This window comes from Hyperolius riggenbachi, chromosome 9 (assembly GCF_040937935.1).
Source record: "Hyperolius riggenbachi isolate aHypRig1 chromosome 9, aHypRig1.pri, whole genome shotgun sequence".
Classification (NCBI taxonomy): Eukaryota; Metazoa; Chordata; class Amphibia; order Anura; family Hyperoliidae; genus Hyperolius; species Hyperolius riggenbachi.
In genome coordinates, this window is record NC_090654.1 from 274,389,186 (window position 1) to 274,415,389 (window position 26,204).

General features: G+C 45.9%; 1 protein-coding gene across 5 annotated transcripts in view; it reads left to right on the top strand.

The window, feature by feature from the left end:
- The window catches only part of RIN3 (Ras and Rab interactor 3), a 105,379-nt gene that overhangs the window by 70,396 nt on the left and 8,779 nt on the right, over positions 1–26,204 (top strand). For all 5 annotated transcript variants that reach the window (XM_068254608.1, XM_068254607.1, XM_068254610.1 and 2 more), the window contains 3 exons: positions 12,303–12,394; positions 19,897–21,735; positions 24,863–25,171. In XM_068254608.1, the coding sequence (XP_068110709.1) occupies positions 12,303–12,394; positions 19,897–21,735; positions 24,863–25,171 (2,240 nt within the window). The remainder of the gene's footprint in view (positions 1–12,302; positions 12,395–19,896; positions 21,736–24,862; positions 25,172–26,204) is intronic.

Consider the following 26,204-nt stretch of genomic DNA (forward strand, 5'->3'; position numbering starts at 1 on the left):
GGGGCTCAGCGCATCTCTGAGCTGAGGCCATTCAGAGGCGGCCTGGTGATGCGCTGATCCCACTTTTTTTGCGTAGTAGAAAGAATGTGACGAGGGCAATCTACTCGAAATATTGGAAAAATTTTTGTAGTTGGAAGAAGGATAAAGGTCTAAGATCCAATAGACTGGCCACAGTTCTGGAATTCTTGCAAGATGGAATAGAAAAAAAGCTGGCGCTAAGTACCTTAAAAGTGCAGGTTGCAGCCCTTTCGGTTTTTCTTAATAGGCGGTTAGCCTTAGAACCTTTAGTTGTAAGATTTTTCAAATCAGTAGAACGTTCCAGGCCGGTATGGAAACGTTCGTATCCCAGATGGGACTTAACTTTAGTTTTGAATATGTTAATGAGTGATGAGTTTGAACCATTAAGGGATATTTCGTTAAGATTATTAACAATGAAGACAATTTTTTTGATAGCAATTACCTCAGCGAGGAGGATAAGTGAGCTGGAAGCTCTAAGTTCGGTTGAACCATTTTGTTTAGTTCTCCAGGACAGGGTAGTTTTGAAAACAACAAGTGAATTTTTACCAAAAGTAGCTACCCTATCCAATAGGATGCAGGAAATCATATTGCCATCCTTTTGCAAAAATGCCACGGATCCTAGGGAAGTTAGGTGGCATAAGTTAGATGTTAGATGTTTACTTTTTTACCTAGATAGAGTAAAAGACTTTAGGAAATCTACAGCACTATTTGTTAACTTTATGGGAGCAACGAAGGGTGAAGGCATGTCCAAGGCATCTATAGCAAGATGGATTAAAGCCTGTATTAATGAAGCTTATAAACTTAGAGGAGTTCCATGTCCAAAAGAGATAACAGCACACTCAGCTAGGTCAGTTGCAACCTCCTGGGCCTACAAAGCTGGAGCAACAGCAACCGATATCTGCAAGGCAGCGACATGGAAGACGGTGAACACCTTCATCAGACGCTACAGACTGGATCTACTAGCAGCGGAAGAACAGACTTTTGGAAGGAAAGTTCTTCAGGCTGTGATCCCTCCCTAAGGTTAGTGTTATTTATTGCATATCATCTCATATGTAGCACCTGTCCTGGAGGGTTATTTGAAAAAACCAAAATTGGCTTACCTGGTAATGCTGTTTTTAATAACCCTCCAGGACAGGTGACCCACCCTAAATTTATGAAGGTATAACGATCTATATGTTGTAAACATGACCAATAAGGAGTAAATGGTTAGAGTGTTATTAATATGTGGAGTTTAAAGTATTCTATCGGAACAGTTAATTGGAACAGACTGGCAGGTAGAGATTAGAGGTGGAGCTTATAGAGAGCTAGATCTTTGTGTTTCCTGTTGGGGGCGGGCCTAAATCTCATATGTAGCACCTGTCCTGGAGGGTTATTAAAAACAGCATTACCAGGTAAGCTAATTTAGATTTTTCCCATGAAGAAATCCTGTTTTCACTTTAACCTTCTTCTAGGGGCTTCCTTGTGATTGGCTAACAAAATTCCGCCGGAATTGCGCATCGTTCCGCGGAATTTCCGCTATAGCGCTAAGGCAATTATTTTCTGATGTGACGGAACGGAATCACCAAATTCCTGCCGGAATCGTGGAAACAAGAATTCCGCGGAACGCGGTGAGCATCCCTAGTGGTAATAACAGCTGGGATTTAGCTGCACAGTATGGAGCGTAGGTCCTTTAAAAATTGTGCACCCTCTATTGTCTCTAATGCTGTGTGCGTGATTGCATTATAGATACAGGCACAATTTTTGAACTGACCCGAGGAAGCAGGCGTGCACCTGTGAAACGCATTGTCAGTGTTTTTGAATGAATTTAATTTTCAAGTTGAACTGGTGTCCTTATCTACTGGAGAGGTAAGCAATTACCTCTTGATAGTTGCTGAATAATACTGCAAATAGTTTAGGAGGTTTTTGTTACATCAGGCACCTCCATTGTGGTGTTTTTATTTAGTAGTTTAAAAAGGGGGGGGGGAAAAAAAACCCACAAAACTATAAACCTCTTAAGAGCGACCATTCAGTATCCCCCTGGAGAACCGAGTGGAGACGGTTAATTTCCTGCAGGCTTATACAGTGGTTGCAGAGACCTGCAACTTACCTTTTGTGAGCATAAACCATACAGCTCTATACTTGTTCTTATTACCAAACTGTACCACACCGTTGGTCTCTTTTTTTTTTTTTTTTTGTTCAATTTAAGTCAGTGCTGTGTGTCTAGCACTGGATTTTTCAGATGGAGGAGGCACAGCATCAATGTCCTGGCTTTGGGGGGTGGAGCTAAGCGCAAAAAAAAAAAACGTGAGCCTGCCAGAGGAAGTGGCCTGACACAAACAAATAGTCCGGGCAAGTGAGTGTGGCTTGGGGCCACATCTGGCCTGCGGGGCAACAGCCCAGATTTAGGTGATCCTGGGAACATGCCTACTCATTGACCACAACAAGCGACTGATATCTGGTATTCTGTCCGATCCAACTGGCAGACTAATGGTGTGTACACACTTGAAAGTTTAACTACTTAAGGACCGTCTCACGCCAATGGGCGTGACCGTGGCGGCAGCCCCAGGACCGCCTAACGCCAATTGGCGTCAAGTCTTGGTGCTGCAGTTTTCCAGGGAACGGCCGTGCGCATGCGCGATCTTTCCCTGCCGCGTCACGGAACGGAGTTCCGTGATTAGCCTGCTATCCGCCGATCGCGGCCAGCAGGCTGCTTGTAAATATAAGGGGAAAGAAATCCCCTTTGTTTACAAGCGTACATCGCTGCCGGGGGTCGCAGTGCTGTACGAGATCGCCGATCCCCGGCCTCTGATTGGCCAAGAAGCGCCCTCCTCTCATAGGCTGATGTTCAAATGGAGCGAACGGAGGGGAGGGAGGAAGGAGAGGGAGGGGGACTGGGGGAGAGAGAGAGAGAGAGCCTCGCTGAGGCATCTGAAAAAATAAACAAAGCCTGCAGCCTACGGGCAACATGGACTTGATTGACAGCGGCGCTCGCGCAGGTGCAGTAGAGGACAACCTTGAGGTCGGCCTCAGCACTCGTGGGGACCCCGGGCCGGTGGCTGGGAGCGGAAATGCTGCGTGGGACATGTTGGCCGCAAGGGGCTGGAGGAAGCCCCAGGTAAGTATATCATGGTGCAGCATAGATTGACAACTCCTTAAAGTGAACTTCCAGACTGAAAATGTACGCAGCCGCACTGAAAAGGCCTGGTGTTTCTTTAAGATTCACAGCATCAGAACTTTGTTTTTCTTACCTAAGGCTTATTTTTAGCTGCACAAAAGATAAGCTCCGCCCCATCCAAGAAAACTGCCCAGGCATTTTTCCCCTGAGGCTGTGCAAAGCATGATGGGATTTCCTATGTTCATGTTGCCTAGCAACTGGGAGGGGTGATTAGCACTCGGGACAGTTGGAACTGCGTCTCATGCTCCCTTTCACCGCCTTTCAACCCCCAAAAAAAAAAATGGCTGCCCCATGGAATCACAAACATTTGCCTGTTCTTTTAAAACAGGGTGGGTAAGAGATTATATTACCTATCTATTTGAATTAACATAACTAATGTAACTTAATGACAGTATGTTTGTTTAGGCTGAAGTTCCTCTTTAAGAAAAAAAAGTTTAACTTAACTGGGGCTTCTTGTAGCCCCCTGGAGTCCTCCCTGTGCTCAAGCCATCCTTATGAGTCGGCCACGTGCCTGCTCATATCGTCTCCGTACACGGCAGCGTTCTGCGCATGCACAGTATGGGAAAATCGTTACGGAGTATGTGCAGAATGCAACGAGAGCGCACTCCTGGTGCTCGGGGCTTCTGACCGGCCAGCTTTCAGGAGGTCGCTGCTGCTTGCTGGAGGGACTCAGATGGATGGGGCGAGTATGAGATGACTGCAGGGGGCTGCAAGAAGCCCCAGGAAAGTTAAACTGTTTCTTGTTTTCTTTTTAGGCACAAGTAACACTATAAGCAATTTAAGAAATGAATTCAATAACGGCTCCTCTCAAGCCTCCTACACACCTCTGAGAAAACTCTGCCAAAACGATCTCTCTGAACCATCTTGGCAAGAATCTACTTTGTGCACAACTGCCCCACAAATGAGCGCATGGTTTCCTTTTGTTGCCTGCGCCATAGGAGGTCGCTTGCTAGTTCGCTGCCTGTGGCCCCTCCTCCCCTCTCTATAGAACAGCACTCGCTACTTGGCTGTACATGAACAGGTTGTCTGTACAGCTCTCCTTTCCCCCATGTCACCCTAACGATCATTCAACTATCGTTGCTCCTCATAAACCTATCTGAGTTTGGTCATACTTAAAGAGAAACTTTAACCCAATCAGTAGCGGGTATCCCCTTTTCCTAGAGAAATCTTTACCTTTTCTCTAGATCATTAGGGAGGCTGAAAGGCTGATACTGAGGTGAAACCCCTCCCACTGTGTGATGTCATGACCATGGGCAAACACAGACTAAATAATCTATAAGGCCTAGTGCACACCAGAGCGGTTCTGCTGCGGTTTGCGATCCGCTTGCGGCTGTGGATACGCTTGGGTAATGTATTTCAATGGGCTGGTGCACACCAGAGCGGGAGGCGTTTTGCAGAAACGCATACTCCCGGGGTGAGGCATTTTTTGGATTGTGGATGCGTTTCTGCCTCAATGTTAAGTATAGGAAAAACGCAAACCGCTCTGAAAAACGGCACTTCAGAGCGGTTTGTCAGGCGTTTTTTGTTACAGTAGCTGTTCAGTAACAGCTTTACTGTAACAATATATGAAATCTACTACACCAAAAGCGCTTCACAAAACCGCAAAATGCTAGCTGAAACGCTGCAGAAAAAGAAGAAAAAGCGTTTCAAAATCTGCTAGCATTTTGCGGATCTGCTAGCGGTTTTTGGTGTGCACCAGGCCTAAATGAGGCCCCGTTCACACTGCACGCGTTTCCAGCCTCGTTTTGGAAACGCGTGCAGGTGGCCGACACGCACGACATCAGACATTGCATAGAGTGCAATGTCTGATGTTCACACTGCATGCGTTCCGGACCTGTGCGGTCCAGGAACGCATGCTGCACGCATTTTTTGTAAAACCGCGTGGCTGTCCCATTCACTTTTTAGTGATGGGATCAGCCACGCAACGCACACAAAGGCGGATGGCGTGCGTTCGCATGCATTGCCTTCCGCATGCGTGGCCATCCGCATTTGTGATGTGAGCGGGGCCTGAATATTGTAAACCATAAGCCATTTTAATTATTAGGTTATTTTCACTACAGTACTTTTATTTATATCTATCTATCTCTCTATCTCTATCTATCTATCTCTATCTATCTATCTATGTCTATCTCTAGAAAAGGAAAAAAAAAATTATACACATCTCTTCAGCAGCTGCTGGAGAGAAATGCAAACAGCACACTTCTCTTAGGGCCCATTCACACCTGAGCGGTAATCACGCGATTCCCGCTCATGGCAAACCGCTAGCGGTTTTGTAAAAACCGCTACACATTGTAGCAAGTGGCAGTGTCCTCACTGCTGCGTTTGCGGTTATCGCATGTAGCGGTTTGGTGGCGATTTGCGTTTCGTAATTGTGATTAGTGTGCAAACCACGCTAATCGCGATCGCTCCAAAATCGCCGCAGTGTCCAGTGATTTTTTTTGCCGCGTTAAATCGCAGGAAAATCACTCCCGCAATTTGCGATTATAGGTGTAAACGGGCCCTTACGCTAGACTGGCTCCGACTGACGACAGTGCAGGGACTCGGTTCTCATAGCTGCAGACAGCAGAGGAGGCTGGCGGCGTGGGAGCAATCCAGGCGAATGGGGCTGAAGGAAGCCCCAGGTACTTTTTTATTTATTTATTTTTTCCTTTTCGTCCCTGGTTCACTTTAAGAAATCCCTTGTAAGGCTGAAATGGTAGCCCAGCCCCCGATTGTATGACGGAACACATTGCACATGTTGCCCTGCATGAGAGGGGATGACTGCTTGTGGTTTGCAGTTTGTTCCTTGACTGCGTTGTGACATTTCCTATTTCATGCTGAGCATTTAGTAAAACTTTTTAGACAACTTTAGTAGAACTGTCCTACGTGACTGGCCTGAGCTGGAGGAGAGACCTGCACTCAATAGGGCTCTATCATATGGGCAGGTAAAGGTGGCGAATTCAACGCCTGCCAGTTATTTTCTTTCTTTTTTTTTTTTTTTTTTTTTTTTTCCCAAAAACATTTTATTGTGGTATAAACACAGATGAATGTGAAGTTAGTCGCCGTTGGCATTCCGTTATTGGTACATCTCTCAAGACCATATTTTTCAAACAATCACTATGTGCTATGTTTGGACATATAGAGTCATGTATAATAGATCGATAACAAATCAGGTGTTTTAGATATTGTGTAGCTGTAGCATAGGCCAAGAATAAACAAAAAATCAAAATTGTAAAGAAAATGTAAGATTTACAGGGGCGTAACAATAGACCTTGCAAGGGATGCAGCAGCAGGGGGGGCCAGAAGCCACAGGGGGGGCCCTGGGGGGGGGGGGGGGGTGAGGTTTTTTCCCCCTGTCTTGAGACTGACAACTAAAGGCAAGGTGCGGAAACACTTTCTGCTCTCTGCACAATTGTTCTAATGACTGCTTCTGCTTAGCCACTGGTAATGAATCATACAAAGTTTTGCAGACAAAGATATGTAGAGTGCCTAATTCAGTGTTCAGCAGGGTCTTGTGTACAGTTCTGCTCTACTCCCAGCCTCTCTACCCCTCCCCAAGTGCTGTGTACTCTAAAGGTGGCCATACACTGGTCGATTTGCCATCAGATCGACCAACAGATCCCTCTCTGATCGAACCTGATCAGAGAGGGATCGTCAGGCTGCCTTTACTGCAAACAGATTGTGAATCGATTTCAGCACCATCTGTGAAGCTGACGCGCCCCCCCCCCCCCCCCCCCCCCTCCCAAACATACATTACCTGATCCGGCCGGCGCGAGTCTCCCGGTCTCTGCTGTCTTTTCCGCTCTCGGCTCCAGGGCTCCAGCTTCACTTTACTTCCTGTCTGGGGAAGAGGGCGCTGTACTGATTAAACGTCCTGTCGGGACAGGAAGAAGTGAAGCCTGCCGAAACCCAGCGGAGAAGGAGCAGCGGTGACAGCGGGGATACACGCCGGCCGGATCAGGTAATCTATTGCCCCTGGCGTCGGTCGTCGGACGTTCAAACGCCGATATTGACCCACTCGAGCGAAATATTCCGTGCGGACAGATCGACGGGAACAATCGATTTTGGATGGAAATCAATCGTTCGGCCTGCGTTTTCACAACTATTTCACAGCAGATTCGATCACAGTGATCGAATCTGCTGTATATCGGCGGGAAATAGTATACGTGTATGGGCCCCTTAAGGATACTTGAGGAGTCTGGACACTGAGAGAAAAAACTTTCTGCCCTCTGCACAATTGTTCTAATGACTGCATCTGCTCAGCCACTGATAAGGAATCCTACAAAGTTTTGTAGACAAAGATTTGTAAACCGTCTCTCTTCAGTGTGCAGGTGGAGCCCCATCCAAAGTTTTGCAGGGGGCCCAGTGATTTCTAGTTACGACCCTGATTAACAGGTTAACAGAGTAACAGATACACCAGTTTGATATAGTCATAAGTAAGTTAGGAATACCTGACAAGTATGACCAGGTGGTACCCTGAATTAGTTTAGTTATGTCTACAATTTGGTCAGTATTTAAAGAGAAACTCCGACCAAGAATTGAACTTTATCCCAATCAGTAGCCGATGCTCTCTTTTACATGAGAAATCTATTCCTTTTCACAAACAGACCATCAGGGGGCGCTGTATGACTGATATTGTGAAACCCCTCCCACAAGAAACTCTTGAGTACGTACTCCTGGCAGCTTCCTGTCTGGGAACCTTGCTGCATTGTGGGAAATAGCTGTTTACAGCCGTTTCCAACTGCCAAAAAAACATGCAGCAGCTACATCACCTGCCAACAGTAAAAATGTCACCATGTAATAAATGTCAGAATGTAAATCAGGGATTTAAAATATTTTACAATGGGCAAACACTGACTAAATCCTTTATAGATAATTATTGTAAAAATGAAGCACTTTTTTTATTACATTATTTTCACTGGAGTTCCTCTTTAATATCCATTAGGTGTTGGAGAAACTGCTCAAAAAAGGATCAATCTTTCACATAGGGGTGGAGCTGTGCATACATTAAAAAACTGTGGCACCAAACCTTTTAACTTCTCTCCCATATAACAGCTGCTCTCTTGCAACGGCACAGCGGCAGCACTTGTTACAACTCTGTGCTGGAGCTCGACAGATGAGTTTCCACACCCAGCCGCGCTTAGACCCGACATGAAGTGGTTCTCTGCCTCTGGGTAATGCCACCGCATGTCAATCGCAGACACTAAAGGTGTTACAAACACTGCCGTTTGTCTGCATTTTAATTGCACCCGTATGGCACTCGTCAGCTGCAGACTCGCTGAACTGCTCGGCAAGTGCGCACGTTGCCAACCGTCACTAAATTTACTGACAGTCAGTAAAAAAAATAAACAGATTTGGGCTGCAAGTAAAGTCCGTTATAACTTTGTGGTGTCAGCCAAAAAAACTCTCCCTTCCCTGGTAGATTACAGCGCTAAGGGCCCATTCACACTTGCGTTTTAAAAACGGCTGCGATTTTTGCTGGCGTTTTGCAGGAGTGATTTTTCCGCGATTTCACACGGAAAAATCACTGAACACTGTGGCGATTTTGCCGTGATCGCGTTTAGCGCTTCTATAGCACTGAAATGCGATCGCCAGGAAATCGCCTGAAAATGGTGCAGGTGACGCGTTTCTTGGGCGATTTGTGGCAATTAGCGCAAATCTCCCAAGTAAGAACGGGCCCATAGGGTTTCATTGCACTAGAGCTTTTAAAAAGCGCTACAGTTTGAGCGTTTTGCCGAATTCGCGGCAAAACGCTCTAGTGTGAATGGGCCCTTACTGCTTATCCGTTCATGGGTCACTCTGGAATGTACACTTCTAAAGGTGGCCATACAGCAGTAGACTTGGCGGCCAATGGACCATCAGATTCGATTAATTATCGAATCTGATGAAAATCGTTGCCACCAAGAGCATACCCACTCAACCAATCTCAAGCCGATATTGGTTGCATGTATCGATCGGACATGCTGGAAAATCTTGGGTTGACTTGCTTGATCGCGTGCACCCCGGTAACGGCGTGCGAAGGAAACCCCCCCCCCCCCCCGGTCGAGTTCCCCCCCCCCCCCCTCCCCCCAAATGTTGATTCCACAATATGGTCGCCCGATTCTAATTACGATTGATTTCCATGTGAAATAGATTGAAGTATTAATTGATACCTTTTTGATTTATTGATTGATTAATTGATAAAGGGCAACTGAAGTGAGAAGAATATGGAGGCTGCCATATTTATTTCCTTTTAAACAATACCAGTTGCCTGGCAGCCCTGCTGGACTATTTGGCTGCAGTAGTGTCTGAATCACACACCTGAAACAAGCATGCAGCTAATCCAGTCAGATGTGATGTCAAAAACACCTAATCTGCTGCATGCTAGTTCCGGGTCTAGAGGCAGGGGATCAGCAGGACAGCCAGGCGGGTGCATATTATGTCGGCATCGCTCAGTTCGGCGCGGGGAGAGCCGACTAACAGCTTTCCCCACTACTGATAAACTCCAAGGCGGCGTTAAAGTGAACCAGAGACGAAGCACCCTCATGTATTTTACCATATATATCAGTGGGAACATTAGAGAAAACACCTACCTTGCTCTCTGTTTCATCCTTCACTGCTCAGCCTGCTTGTTATCAGCCCTGATAAAATCCCTGACTGAGCATTCAGTCTGGCTTTGCTCAGGAATCATTATAGCTGAGTCTGTCTTCTATGATGTATTTTCAAGCCCAAGCCTGCCCCATTGTGGCTCTGCTATAATGACTCAGCTATAATGATTCCTGAGCAAAGCCAGACTGAATGCTCAGTCGGGGATTTTATCAGGGCTGAAACAAGCAGGCTGAGCAGTGAAAAATGAAACAGAGAGCAGGGTAGGTGTTTTCTCTAATGTTCCCACTAATATATATGGTACAATACATGAGGGTGCTTCGTCTCTGGTTCACTTATCCCCCCTCCGAGTTGTCACAACTTGGAGCGAGATGTAATTGGGGTCTGGCAACCGCCAGAGCCCCAAATTACCAATAGGCAGGGCGCACATCATAGCATTGCTGCTATGACGGCCCCCAGTTTCGGCGCTCAGCTCAAACAGCCGCGCGCCGAAATGAACTGATCCGCAGCCAGGCAACTGGTATTGCTTAAAAGGACATATATAATGACCGCATCCATGTCCCCCTCACTTTAGTTAAAGTTGAAGAGAAATCGAGAGCCCAATATGGTGTAGTATGTCAAAATTGATTGGATAAATGAAACAGTGAGATGGTAATACTCACAAACACGGGTTACCACCTAGGTAACCACTCATTAGGCAGGTGAGGAGATTAGACCTGTCCTCACTCAGGATTAAGGGCTCTTTCACACTAGAGGCTGCGGAAAGTCAGCCTTTTGCTTAACGCCAATACATAGCGTTTTCAAAGCGTTTTGAAAGAGTTTTACAGCCCATATGAAAACGTCCTTTTTTTTTTTTTTTTCTTCTATAAAAATAAGTGAACAAGATAGCTGTAAAACGCTTTGAAAAGGCTTTGAAAACGCTGAAGTTGGCATTTTCCATTCACTATCATTGAAACGCCAACAGCCAACTTCGGCTGTAAACAGCCCTGAAAAAGCTCCTGGGAGCGTTGAAACGCAACACTCCAAAACACCGAGTTAGATGTGAAAGGTAAAATGAAAGTCTATGGACTTTCTTTTACCTAGCAAAACGCCAACTTCGGCCGTGGCATTAAAATGCCGAAAAATCCCTCTGGTGTGAAAGGGCCCTAAGAAGTCGCTCTCTGTAGATGGGAAGAAAGGGGGTAGATCACCCCTCCACCTGGGGTGGACGCAAATATATTGGTAGGTGAACAGCGGCGCCAGAAGGATAAAAGTACATAAAAAATTTTAAAAAATTGCTGGGAGGAAGTGGTGGACTCGCCTCCGTTAAAGCAGACACCAAGGACTGTAAATATATAGATATACATATTTATTGAAAATACCCCAAAGATGCAACACGTTTCGCGGGCACAGCCCACTTCTTCAGGCAATAAGCAGAGGATAAAGCAATGGTGTCTGCTTTAACGGAGGAGAGTCCACCACTTCCTCCCAGCAATTTTTTTAAAAAAAATTTTTATGTACTTTTATCCTTCTGGCGCCTCTGTTCACCTACCCTCACTTCAGTTGTCCTTTAAAGATTGGACAGGAAGGAAAGAGGTCACTCTATAGGGGGTGGTTGGGTGCACGGCGGTAATGCCCAGCTGTTCTCCACCATGTAAAATGTGCTTCCCTTAAGGCTGTGGGAAGTGTTGCAGCGGAGATTACACTCACCTGTCTGCCGATGAGCCGCCTCCTGTGTCCGGAGTCTTCACTTCTTGGTGTCAGATGGCATGTGCGTAATCCTGTCATGCATGTGGCACACGGTGGGGGTGGAGAGAAGACACAGGGAGGAGCACGCGCAGGGCATAAGTGACTGTATGCTCCACCCCCTGCAACACTCTGTACAGCCAACAGGGTACACTTAAAGGGGCACTACAGCGAAAAACTGTAACATTTAAAATATGTGAAACCATATACAAAGTACATTTTTTTCTAGAGTAAAATGAGCAATAAATTACTTTTCTCCGATGTTGCTGTCACTTACAGTAGGTAGTAGACTTTTGACAGAAGTGACAGGTTTTGGACTAGTCCATCTATTTATAGGAGATTCTCAGGGATGTATTTATTTTTAAAAGCACTTAGTGAATGGCAGTTGCTCTGTACAACTGGCAAAAAACTGTGTAGGAAGCTGGCCAGCATCGTTGTTTAAATCCTTTTTAGGGAATATCTTTACAAAGAATAAAAGCCTTGCTGAAAATCCCCTATGAAGAGATGGACTAGTCCAAAACCTGTCACTTCAGTCAGATTTCTACTACATACTGTAAGTGACAGCAACATAGGAGAAAAGTAATTTATGGCTCATTTTACTCTGGAAAAAATTTACTTATTTGTATATGTTTGCACATATTTTAAATTTTACATTTTTCCACTGTAGTGCCCCTTTAAGTGGGGGCGGGGTCAAAGAAAAGAGACCTGAGGACTTGGCAGGCAGAGGTGTGTGTGTGTGTGTGTATAAATAAATACAAAATAATTTATTTGACAAATCACAAGAAACCTCCACGTTTTTTATGTTGTGATGGAACCTAATAGTCTGTCTTGCTCTTTGCAGAGATATTTTACCCTCTCCGCTGCGACTGCCCTTCGCCATCTCCAAAGCCCAAACCCTGCAGGACCTGGAGACCGTTTCCAACCTCGGCTCAGGTAAACCCCGGGCCTCAACTGGACTTCAGCTATACCCAGAGACAATCAGTGGGGCTGATGTAGCAAGACAGGTGCAAAGAAAGATGGAGGGAATGGAGCAGTTGCCCAAAGTCAGTCAGGGTTCTTTGGCTGGTAAATGAAAGCCTGGTACACACATCCAATTTTGATTGGCCAATTTAACCACCTTACCAACAGATTTTGAATACTATGAGCAGATAGTGAAGGTAAGCTCTCCTACTACATGCAGGTGGTAAAATTGGCCAGGCACTGCCATTTAAAATTGGATGTGTGTACACACCCTTATATGTATATAGTATTATATTTTATTTATTTATTTAATTTATAATGAGCACATTGTTTGAACAGCTATTTATTTACTGTGTGAGGTGACTACCATGTTTTTCGGACTAGAAGATGCACTTTTTCTCCCCCAAAAGTGGGGAGAACAAGTTCCTGCATCTTATAGTCCAAATACAAGGAGTCCCTGACTTACGATTACCTGCTGATATAACCCGCCGCGATGTTGGGAACTCCCTGGCGTCCTCCTCCGCTCCCCTTGAGAAATGTAAGTAGCAGCTGCTTGTATCGCTCACCTGACCCGAGGGTGCCGACGGGGGTCAGCTGATCTTCCTCTCACGCCCTCTTCCCCTAGTGCCGGCATTTCCTGTTCGCATCATTACGCACGCGACTGGCACTAGGGGAAGAGCGTGTGAGAGGAGAAGCAGCTGATCGTCGTGGGCACCCTCAGGTCAGGTAAGTGATGCACGCGGCTGCTGTTGCTACTTGCAATCCATTACACGGGGAGCGAAGTAGGACACCAAGGGTGACAAGAGGAGGACACCAAGGAGGACCTCAACACCAAGGGGGGCAGGAGGAGGAGGACCTCAACACCAAGGGGGGCAGGAGGAGAAGGACACCATGGGGGGCAGGAGGAGGAGGACAAGACCAAGTGGGGCAGGAGGAGGAGGACACCAATGGGGGCAGGAGGAGGACACAATCATTGGGGGACAGGAGGAGGACACAATCATTGGGGGAAGCACATCTACAAGACCTTCTTGGACTATGGATGCACCAAGTTAAGTACATTTCTCCCCCCCCCCCCCCCCCCGTTTTTTGTCCTCTAAACCTAGGTGCCTCTAAAGTCCAAACAATATGATATTCTTTGTGTGATGCAGCTAAAACGAGGAATATGCTAAAATATACATACCCTTATCAAACCTTACATTTTGGGGACAAAATTAAAATTGGCCATACATTTTATTTCGTGGATTCAGAGTCCTGCGCTCACTGCGGGATGTTCTGGGGAAAGGGGAGGGCCCTGTGTTGGTTTCTTGTGAAGACTTGGGTTTCCCGGAGAGGACCCTACAAGGCTTAGGTCACCTCTTCAGTTCCTGGATACATTGGTATAATGTTTGGCTCATAGCTTCCCGTGAATTGGCCCAGATGACCCAGAATCCTCCTGTGCAGATCAGAGAGATGAGTCAGAGTTAAAGAGAAGTTCTCTTTTAAACCGGGCTTTGGCAATCTTGACCGGTTATCTGGAGGTGATGACACAGAGGAGGAAGCTGAGACCTGTTGTGTAGCTGCTGTGGAGTCGGCAGATGGGTTAATTACTTCCAGGAATACTGCTTTTAAGGATACCAGAGCTGAAAAAAAAATGGAAACCGGGGGGAGCGAGCATATACTGCACCTGTGCCGATGCCTACCGCACTGTACCTGAGTGCCCCCGGTATCTGTGTCGTGCTTGCCTGGTCACCTGCTGTGATTCAGGCTGTATGCCCATATGACTGACATATAACCCAGCCCTAACACCTTCGAAAGCTCCTGCCTGATGCAAACTACAATACCCTGCATGCAGATGTAGCATACAGACTGGCAGACCACAATCGCCAAACCCAGCAAGACAATGTAACGCAGTATACTGAATAGTCACCTTAGGCCTGTAGGCTGAAGCAAACCAGATGAAGACAAGATGGCAGGAAATGGCTGAAGTAATCATTAGACAGATACAAGGTCAATCAGGCCAGGGTCAGTGCAGGCAGCGTTCATGCAAATCCTTTCAACAAGCCGGGTCGGTAACAGGGTATCCAATACAGAAGCGTGGTCAGGTTCAAGCCGTGTCGATAACAGGTAATCCAATCTAGAAGAGGCTTAGTCAAGAGACAGGCACAAGTCATCAGCAAGACAAGCACTTGGTGTGAGCGCAATCTCAGCAACAAGCCCAGCATAGGCTATCACGGGCGATTACTGAGGGTGCTCACCTTACATTTATACTAGCACTTAACCAATCAAGACTAAAGGAATCCAAAGTGACCAATCCACAGAGAGATGCTGACACGCTATGCGCACACATGGTCATTGTTTACAGCAGCGGAGCGTGTACTGAGAGCATTTCTGCCGCTTATTCAATGGGAGCTGAGCGCCATGCGCTCCAGTGACGTCAGACAGGCCGAGACCCAGAGGCTTGCGCCTCAGCGTGGGTCTTGGCGTTTCGCCCCCATGAGCGGCCAGTGAATCTTACAGTCTTCTTCCCGGAGTCCCCGGAGTCGGGGTGACTGCGCAGGCCGGGCTGTCCCTGGCTGGGAGCACACAGTGCATGCGATTGACGTCATGCCCATGGTGCTGTGACCTCATACGCGTACACAGGGGCAGCCCAGCCTGTGCAGTCACCCCGACTCCGGTGACTCAGAAGATCCCAGGGGGCTTTCAGGTACACTGTGGGGGGCAGAGATGTGAACTCCATTTTTTTTTTTTTTTTTTTTTTTTTTTTTTGGCTCTGGTATCCTTTCAGACGGGCGTTTTTTGGGATCTACTGCCATCCCATGCAAGTGAATGGGAGCGTTTAGAGCTGGCTTTTGCAGGCTTTCATGAAAGCCTGGCAGTAGATCCCAGCGTTGCGTCTAGTCTCAAAAGCAACATGCTGCTTTCAGAGGCAGTAAACGTGAGGAAACAATAGCAGAGACCAGAACTGCTAGCCTTGAACACTTTTCAAAAGCTTTCAAAAACTAGCTTTTAAACGCTGGCGTTTAAAAGCTGGCGTTTGAACGCAACGCCAAGCAAAAGCTCAGCAGACGCCCGTGTGAACCAGCCCTTAAAGTGAACCAGAGACGAAGGACCCTCATGTATTTTGCCATATAGATCAGTCGGAACATTAGAGAAAACATGTAGAAGCTTTCCAGAGGCGCCAATAGAATAAAAGTCACTTAAACGAGCTTAAAACGATTGGGCAGTGGTGGACCTATCCCATCCATGCGGACAAAGCAAACAAAGGAAGGACTGTGGCATCAACAGTCAAACAACAATTTATTTATACTCCACAGTAAAATTAGGCAACGCGTTTCACGGGCTCAATCCCACTTCATCAGGCCAATCAAAAAGGAGCATACAGCTTATCAGCATCAAAACCACACTGAGCGCCTCTGTGTGGTTTTGATGCTGATAAGCTGTATGCTCCTTTTTGATTGGCCTGAAGAAGCGGGAATAAGCCCGTGAAACGCGTTGCCTAATTTTACTGTGGAGTATAAACAGATTGTTGTTTTACTGTTGATGCCACAGTCCTTACTTTGTTTGCTTCATCCGCATGGATGGGGTAGGTCCACCACTGCCCCATCAGTTTTAAGCTCGTTTATGTGACTTTTATTCTATTGGCAACTCTGGAAAGCTTCTACATATTGCTAAGTCCACCCTTGGTGGAGGGTTGTACCCATCTTTTTCCCATCTACAGAGAGCGACTTTTAATCCTGAGTGGGGTCAGGTTAATCTCCCCACCTGCCTTCACAGTGGTTGCCTAATGGTAACCCTGGTTTGTGAGTATTAATTTGTTATATTACTCATTAATAATTTTCATCTATACAATATCACACTATTGGGCTCTTGGTGTGTGTGTCCCCCCCCCCCTCCCTTTATTAGAGAAAACGCCTACCCTGCTCTTTCATACTTTACTGCTCAGCCTGCTTGTTACCTGCCCTGTTAAAATTCCTGACTGACCATTAAGTCTGGCTTTGCTCAGGAATCGTTATAGCAGAGCCAGAAGGGAGCAGACTTGGGCTTGAAAAGACATCAGAGAACAGACTCAGCTATAATGATTCCTGAGCAAAGCCAGACTGAATGCTCAGTCGGAGACTTTATCAGGGCTGATAACAAGCAGGCTAAGCAGTGAAGAATGAAACAGAGAGCAGGGTAGGTGTTTTCTCTAATGTTCCCACTGATCTATATGGCAAAATACATGAGGGTGCTTCATCTCTGGTTCACTTGAAGTGGGCCGATAACTACCACCTAAGCTGACAATCAGGCATATGTATGGCACCCAATGACACCCAACCTGTGAGCGATGTACCGATGGATCCACCTAACTTCAGCAAGGCCCCCTTCCTAATTCAGACAAGCGGGGGGGACAAAACATTGAGATGCCCAATATGGCTTAAAGGGAACCTGAGGTGGAAGGGATATGGAGACTGACATTTTTTATTTCCTTTTAAATAATGCACATTGCCTGGCTGTCCTGCTGATCCTCTGCCTCTAATACTTTTAGCCCCAGCCCCTGAACAAGCATGCAGCAGATCAGGTGTTTGTGACATTATTTTCAGATCTGACAAGATTAGCTGCATGCTTGTTTCTGGTGTGATTCAGACACTACTGCAGCCAAATAGATCAGCAGGGCTGCCAAGAAACTGGTATTGTTTAATACCTGGTACACACAATGCAATTTTCCATCAGATTGCCGGTCAAATTGATTATTTCGGACCGATCCGATCTGATTTCCGAAAATCAATCAGAAAAACTATCGGACATGTCGATTATCGATTTGACCCGTCTGACGGAAAATTGCATCATGTATACCAGGCACAAGAGGAAGTAAATATGGCAGCCTCCGTATTCTTCTCACTACAGTTTAAAGGGACTCAGAGCACCTCTCATGGGCATGCCTTTAAAGGAATAATGCAAGGTGTAAAAAAAAAAAAAAAAAAAAAAAAAAAAAAGTTTCACTTACCTGGGGCTTCCTCCAGCCCGGGGCAGCCGTCCTGTGCCCCCGCCGCAGCTCCTGCGTCTCCCGGTTCTCTTTGCTGGTGGAGCAAGGTCGGGTTCCAGGTCGGCCTCTCCTGAGCTCCCCCGCGGGGGTCACGTGGTCTGGCCGACGTCATCTGGACGCTACTGCGCAGGGGCAGAGCTGGCGAGGACGGCTCCGCCAGCGAAGATGACCGGGAGATGCAGGAGCTGCAGCGGGGGCACAGGACGGCTGCCCCGGACTGGAGGAAGCCCCAGGTAAGTGGAAGTTTTTTTTTTTCTTTTACCTTGGATCATTCCTTTAAGACTGACGCCTTTCAACAAAGTCGTGATATGACCCCTCTGGAGGAGCCTCTTGCAATGCCCATGCGTGTCACTTCCTCTTCCTGCTTCATTCAGTGATGCACTTCTCTAACAGAGAAGACAGGGGTGACCCAGATGTTATAACATAGCCAAGATGGCAGCCGCGAAAACTATTTAGTATAGAACGGCGTTTCAGGCATCAAATGAAAGAGGAGAGCACAAGCTACAGAAAGGTATGCATCTTTAAAGGGAAACTGAAGTAAGAGGTATACGGAGGCTGCCATATTTATTTCCTTTTAATCAATACCAGATGCCTGGCAGCCCTGCTGGTCTATTTCTCTGCAGTAGTATCTGAATAACACCAGAAACAAGCATGCAGCAAGTCTTGTCAGATCTGAAAATAATGTCACAAAGACCTTATCTGCTGCATGCTTGTTCAGGGGCTATGGCTAATAGTGTTAGAGGCAGAGGATCAGCAGGGCTGCCAGGCAACTGGTATTACTTAAAAGGAAACAAACATGGCAGCCTCCATATACCTCTCTCTTCAGTTCCCCTTTAAGTACTTTGCTGTACTGGTCAGAGTCTTAAAGGCATGCCCATGAGAGGTGCTCTGGATCCTATAGGGGCTCCCCACACCGTCCTCCAGACCTCTCTTGCTGCTCTCAGACCTATAAAGAAATCTAACGAGCTTGTCTGTTTTAAGATCTGGGCCAGGCTCCTCCTCCTCTTTATGCGAGAGCAGCTACTGCGCAGGCGCGACTGTGATCGCAAAGCTGCAGCAAGGCTGGGCTCATGCATAAAGGGGCGCGCCTTCCCGAATCTTCCGGAGTGTCCTGCAGAGTGGGGGCAGGGGCACAAGGAGGACACGGGAGGCCTCTACAGGAGTATGTGTGTGAGTTTTTATGTATTTTGTTTTCTTCACACAAGGTTTGTCTCGGGTTCACTTTAATTGTGAGGGTGGTTAAATAGTTAAAAAATTTTGTCGGTGATATCAGCACTGTGCACAGAATAAGGGAAAGTTTTTTTAAAAGCATTTTCAAAGCAAACCTTCTAGTTGGAAAAAAAAAAGACCTCCGGCCATTCAAATACAACCAAATTGATTATGTAATATAACAAATAGGTGACTGAGGGTACACTAGATACAGGCTTGCCTCCTCAGCAGCACAGGCTGTTATTGATGGTGAAGTTCTGTTGAGACTGAGGTTCCTGGTTTGGAACTCAAGCTATATCCCCTCCTGCCCTCTTGGGGGCACCCGTGAATGACCTTGCCCGGTCCTTCTCGTGCGAGCCCGGTCCTTCTCGTGCTATCCACAACTCCTCTTGTCATCCTGGTGACATCCATAATCTAGTTTGTGTTCCAGTACTGAGGCCAGGAACCAATGATCTGGGGCAGAGGGGGGAGAGTCTTTTTTAGTAGAATCCTACAAACACCCTCTAAGGCTCAGCAGAGGCCCATATGAGATAGTCGCATGCCCTGGTTGGGTAGTCTGTTTACTTTACAGCTCTACTAGAATATAGGAAAATGCCCACTTTTAGGGCTTGTTCACACAATCAGCGTTTGCTAATTTTTATTTTTTTTTAAGCGCTGGCAATTTTCCAAATTGCCCTAAAAGCGCTTGTGTGATGATTTCCTATGACAGTGTTCACATGTAAGCATTTCGATTTTATTGAAATCCCAAACACGCTACATGTACCATTTTCTGAGCACTTTGGCTCAATGGAAGGTATAAGGGAAATTGCAAAGCGCTTTGTATAGCGACTTCCAGAGTGCTTCTAAGAATAAATGCATTGTATTTATTCATTTCCGGGTTAAAGAGTTCACTTCCTGACCGACGTCAGGAAGTGAAAAAAATCGCTGAGCAAAAGCGCTTAGAAAAGCTCTTTGCTAAGCGCAAATCACAGGGAAAGGCTCTTCAAAAATCACAGTATAAATCACTTAGTGCTTGCCATAGAGCTGGCAATTTATAATGTGAACAAAGCCTTAAAGGTTGAGACAGTTAAATGTTTATTCTCTTTGTTGATACGTGGTACTTCCCTGGTGCAAAGTGTAGGCTTTGAATCACAATACTAGTAGAAATATCAATATTCTCCTATTTATGTTATGATGATACATCATATGGTGCATAAGTTATTGTTGATGTAGATTTTGATGCAGCCAATGTGTCAACTTTTTTTTTTCCCCCCATCTCCTTTAGGCTTCTGGGACTCGTCCACAAGAGACAGGAATGGTGGGCTTACGACTCACTCTGGGAAATTCTCATGGCGTGACGAAAGTCGCAGCAGCGACGTCAGCGTGTCTCAGCAATCTTCGCACGAACCCAGTGACTGTGCCTGTGAAATAGAGCTGATGATTGGGAGCGATAGATTGTGGTTTGTCAACCCTATTTTTATCGAGGAGTGTGGCAACGCACAAGCTTCTGATACACTTCCTCTTACAAACTGTGTTGCAAAGCCCGAAGTTCTACTTCCTAAAGTTGTTTACAGACGACCTCCTCCTGCACCGCCTTCATTACATAAGCCACCACTACCCTCTGTGCCTCCTTCCGCTCCTCCTCCTAGTTATGTACCCCCTCACTCTCCATTAAGTTCTCCTTCTTTGTCCTCTCCTGTCAGTCTGAGTTCATCTGACTCGGTCTTGGTCTCTCCTTCTCTACTTGAGCCTCTTCCTCTGTCTCCTACGGACCTGTTCAACGAGCCATCTTCCCAGTGTTCTTCAGCTAATTTGACTAATTTGTCTTCAGAGAATCCTCATCCTGGGAGTACTACGGGGCTGTCCACCCCTCCTGCCTCTGTACCTTCCTCTGTGGAACTTCTCAGGCTGTGCTCTTCTAGTGACACTTCACCTCCTGGATCTAACCCTGTAGAAGTCCTTCATTCTCCACCAGCTGAAACTTCTAGTCCTCCACTAACTGAAGAATCTAGTCTTCTTGTGTGTCAGACTGACAACCCCACTTCACCCACTTCTCCTCAAACTTTGAATACGGTAGACGACTTGGAGAAGTGCTCTGTCAGTGATGATCAAACTGACAACAAGCCTACTGCAGAAATGAGAATCAGCAATGCAGAAGAGAAGAAAGACCTCATCGAAAAAAAAGATATGCGTCCAGAAGTATCTCAGATTCGAAGTCCAGTCCGCCCACCGCCTGCCGTCCCAAAAAGGCGACCATCTGGAAAGATTCCAGAGACTGCATCCAACGTTTTGACAGTAAAACCGGAACCAAAGGAAAAACAAAGTGCAACTTCTCCCAAACTTAAGAACAGTAAGCCAAGTGCTGATGCTATGCTGACTAAACAAGCAGAGTCTCCTGTAAGCAAAAATAAAAATGTGCAGAGGAGTGTTGATTCTCCTGGTGAGGAACCAAAATCCCCAAGCAAGGAGAAGAAGGTGCCTCCTGTTCCTCCACCACGAAAGAAGAGAGTTTCTTCGAGATGCTCTTCTGTACCACCTGGCCTAGACAAACAAGGTTCGAGAAGTCCTGCAGAGTCTCCAAAACCTTCCAAAAAACCTGGGGCGCCAAACAGCAATATCAAAATGCGGGACAAAGAAGAGCATCGGCGTAGGAGTTTGCCCCGGCAAACCATGAAGGATTCCGATACCTCTCTTAGTTCACCAACTTCCCTGAACACCTCACTGTCCAATCCAGAGGCAGATTCCTACTCTACCAGCAGCGCTGACGAGGACTGCGAGAAGCCGACCAGTGCCTCCTTAAAAAAGTCACATTCGTTCATGCTGGACAGGGCAAAAAACAGACTGTCCATCGTCTCCATATCCAACGTGTTTTCGGCATTCATGTCAGCGGACCGTAAGCTGCAGAAGAGGATCACTGAACTGTCTCACGACAAGGATACCTACTTCGGGAACTTGGTGCAGGATTATAAAGCCTACAGTCTGGAGATGATGGCCAAGCAGAGCTCCAGCACGGAGATGCTGCAGGAGATCAGGCTCATGATGACCCAACTGAAGAGCTACTTGGTGCAGAGCACAGAGCTGAAGTCCATGGTGGACTATAGCCTCTACTCTGATGATAAGATAGGTAAGGAAAAATGTTTTAAAATTTTATATTTTTTTACATACCACCTTCTTACAGCCTTAGGTCGGGTTCACACTGTAATCCAGCGGTAGCGGTGCGATCGCATTGCAACGCTAAAAATAGCCTTTGGGGATTTTCACATTTTAATATGCGGTAATCCCCCTTCTGGCTGACAGCCAAACAGGAAGTGGGGCTCTCTAGCGCTCACTTCCTGTGGCGGAAATACGAAGTGCACAGACGTGTATTTAAAAAAAAAAATATGCTTATGTGCCTGCGCGCTGCAATGCCACCACAAAAAAAAAGCTGCGTCAACATAGACTTAGATGATTTCCAATACGCTGTACGTGTTGACCGACAACGCACAAATGCCTTTGCGGTAGATGTGCCACTTCCATCGCATCCAGTGAAAGACCCTGTAAACTTTCATTGCTCTAGCGTCATCCTGTGGTTAAAAAAAAAAAGCGTAACGCCCCACAAAAATGAAAACGTCCCAGTGTGAAAGAAGCCTTAAAGAAAACCTGTGGGGGTACTCACCTCGGGTGAGGGAAGCCTCCGGATCCTATTGAGGCTTCCCCCGTCCTCCTCGGTCCCATGGCGGCGGCGATAAAGCTCCCCGAACAGCGGGGATGTCAATATTTACCTTCCCGGCTCCAGCGCAGGTGCAGTATCTGCTCTCCGCTCGGAGATAGGCGAAAATAGCTGATCGCTGTCGGGCCGCTCTACTGCGCAGGCGTTTTTGGACGTGTTTTTGTTTTGTTTTTTTCTGTTACCGGTTCTCTTTGAGGTGCATAAACACTTTAGAATATAAACGGCTACAAAACGACCAATCATTACTTTAAATTAATTTGTTAAATTTTCGCACATGATTATCTAGCGATCAGCCACAGACAGACATCAGTCGCAAATGCCAATCTGTCTTGCCAAAATCTGATGATCTTTTATTTCCAATAGTGTGTATGGATATTGTTACGGGTATGTGCAGAATCCATCACCTAACAAACTTTAATTTCACTTCTGTATGCGTGCGGAATATTCAAAACTGATTATTCGCTTTACCATAAAGCCAGTCGTTCTATGTTTTGTGAGGTAATTTAAGAAGTACCAGCATTTCAGTCAGTGATCGCTCGTTAATCTGTTATTCCTAACGACGGTTATTAAAAGTGTGTACGCAGCTTAAAGTGTACCAGAGCTGACAAAAATAAAGTTTTATGATGTAAGTGACGGGACCCGGTTCCCGAAGCTGCGGGCAGCAGAGGATGGCGGTGTGGGAGTGATCCGAGCGGATGGGGCTGGAGGAAGCCCCAGGTATGTATATAAAACTTTTTTATTTTTGTCAGCTCTGGTACACTTTAAAGCCTGATACTGTCATCCAATTTTGATTGGTCAATATAATATGAAGGCCAACAGGTTTTTTTTTTTTGAATTCTATAACAGATTGTGTAGGTAAACCCTTTATACTACATGGAGGTGATAAAATTGGCCAATAAAAATTGAATGCCTGTATGCACACCTTAAAGTGAACCAGAGACGAAGCACCCTCATGTATTTTACCATATATATCAGTGGGAACATTAGAGAAAACACCTACCCTGCTCTCTGTTTTATCCTTCACCGCTCAGCTTGCTTGTTATCAGCCCTGATAAAATCCCCAACGGAGCAGCAGACCCACACTGAATGCTCCGTTGGGGATTTTATCAGGGCTGATAACAAGCAAGCTGAGCGGTGAAGGATAAAACAGAGCAGGGTAGGTGTTTTCTCTAATGTTCCCACTGATATATATGGTAAAATACATGTGGGTGCTTCCTCTCTGGTTCACTTTAAGGTGCTCAGTAATGGTACAATTTATTTTATATTTTCGATTGGATTATTCAGATCTTATTGTATGAATACAGAGGAGCTGGTGGGTCCAATTGATCCCAAACACTCACATTATGGCTTGTATCCTTATAGAGTTGGTTGATTGGCGTGGCAGATGTTTTTTCATAGATACAATCATAACTTGTTTTGATAGGGAATGGGTTGGATTCTTAAATGCTGTGGATCGAGTAAGTACGATCTTTTTCTCTGAATCTGAATGATCTTATCGAAAATAAGATTGTTCTACTAAATATCTCACTGTTAATGGACACCTTCGGCTTTCCACAGGACATACACAAAGCAGAGTTGGCATATGAGTTCATTAAACATGGCTGCTTCCATAGATGTGAAGAATAGTGATGGGCACGTCTAGGAGAACTCCTGGGGAAGCACGTGATCAGTTTGGTCAGCTGATAGATTTGCAAAGCTCTGATTTGCTGTGATCACATCCTGCTGTAGCACATGATCATGACTAGCAAATCGGAGACTTGCATATCACCTGACCAAACTGATCACATGCTTCTCTGTGAGTTCTCTTGATCATGACTATCACTACTGGAGAGCTATATCCTGGCCACATTCACGTTTCTACACACTCTACTTTTCTGTAGAGTCTAGTAAACCAGTCAATATTTGTAGTCCCTTTGAACAAATTTGCCAATGGTATATAGAGACCTAAGTTGATTGAAACGGTAAAAGGTGGTGTTGGGTTAAATTTGGTGGCGGGAGAGGTTAGTGGCAGAAGATCACTGGCTATGGTACAACACTGGAGAGGGGGGGGGGGGGGGGGGGGACGACACTAGGGGTTTGATTCCTGTGTGATGTACAAGGTAGTAAATTGATCACAAATTCATGAACCACAATCAAGGAGCGGTAATCGATTGTTAGCCAGATGAAACCACTATCGACCTATGCATGACCTGCTTTCATCATCTGTTTGTTTTTTTGTGGCTTTAGGGGACACTAGTGGTGCAATCTAATCTCACTGCTATACACCCTGGTTGTGTTCATGAAACTTTTATAGTACACCCCTCCAGTTCTCTCTAAATAAGAGATAAACCTGGAGGGGAACTGTAGCCCCTCTTATGCTGCTGGATTTATAAAATTTCAGAGCTGAAGAGATCTCACCGGTCACCACCAGAGACCCTCGAGAGATAAAAAGTAACTGGTTTACTTCTGCATCAACTTAAAAATGTTGTATTGGGTTGTGGAGCCTCTTAGGTGGACATCTCAATGAAAAATATTTAGCTGTAACTTTTTTGCCCTGGTGCAGATGCCATTGTGGAAGCAGGACTGTGCAAGTGTGTCCTGAAGCCCTTGAAGGCCCCCATCGAATGCTACCTCCGAGAGATTCATAACAAGGACGGCTCTCTGAGGCTGCTCACCGAAAACCAGCTGGTCATCCAAGACACGACCAGCACCGACCTGGGCGTCACGACCAGCGTACCAGACAGCGGCGTGATGGAGAAGATCATCCAGAAGTTCAGCACCATGCACAAGACCTACTCTCCAGAGAAAAAGATCACCTACCTCCTGAAGGCTTGCAAGCTGATCTACGACTCCATGGCCAGCGGCAACCCCGGTATGTACTCAATTCTGGTCTAAAAATGCCTTTCATGCTATGGTCTGAAATGTTTTATACACGATGACTATTATTCCAAGCAAAAGCGTGTCGGTGTGGACTGGTGCCATGATTCATTGGGTACACTCCCAATTTCCAGAGGCGTATCTACAGGGGTGCAGGTATGGCATGTGCCATGGACACCTCTTACTGGAGGCTCTGCTCCGTAGCATCCCCAGTATTCTCCATAGAGATTCTAGTTTTTTAATGGAGGACATTCTGCTGCCTGGTTACATCTTTTGGGGACAAGCAGGCTAGAGATGCCCATTAATGGTACAATATTTTCATCAGATAAGATCTTTCGATGCACTTTTTACGATCGTATGTAATCAGGTGGTCATCGATTGTTCCCCATAAATGGGTCAGTTAAGGCATTTTCTCTCTTCAGATGCAATCGTAAAATCCAACTTTTGGATCAAGTAACTTTTCTATTCCGATCAACCAAAGAATAGTTTCACATCAAATTTTTGCTACACACTGCAGTTTTCTGCACAATTCGATCATAAAGTTTGTTGAAAGATCTCTCCTGATTAAAAAAATGTACCATTAATAGGCACGTTTAACCTCCCTGGCAGTGCATTTCTGTCTGGAATTATGAGTCTAAAAGCGGTAAAAAAAAATTTTCCCCAAGAATTTTAGGCATCCAGTTCTTTAAGTCTTATCTCACCAAAATATATCAGAATAAAGGCCTGGTAGACATCCTGTTTATAAATAAAAGACTGGAACACAAAATTGTTCAAATAAATTTTATCAATAAACTGAAAAAATAGCAAAACTGTACAAATAAGGCAGCAGATTATTATACAGTATGTACATATATACCTAATACACCTCCCGAGTGTGATATGTTTTGAAACCGATGAATGGCACAGAGGTGACATCACAATCGGAGCAGTCGAAGTGCGATTATTTTCTGACTTTATTCCCTTTGCTATCAGTCTTAGGCGGCAGGCAGAGAGTAGTCAGAATCCAGGCAGAGATCGGTGCAGGCAGA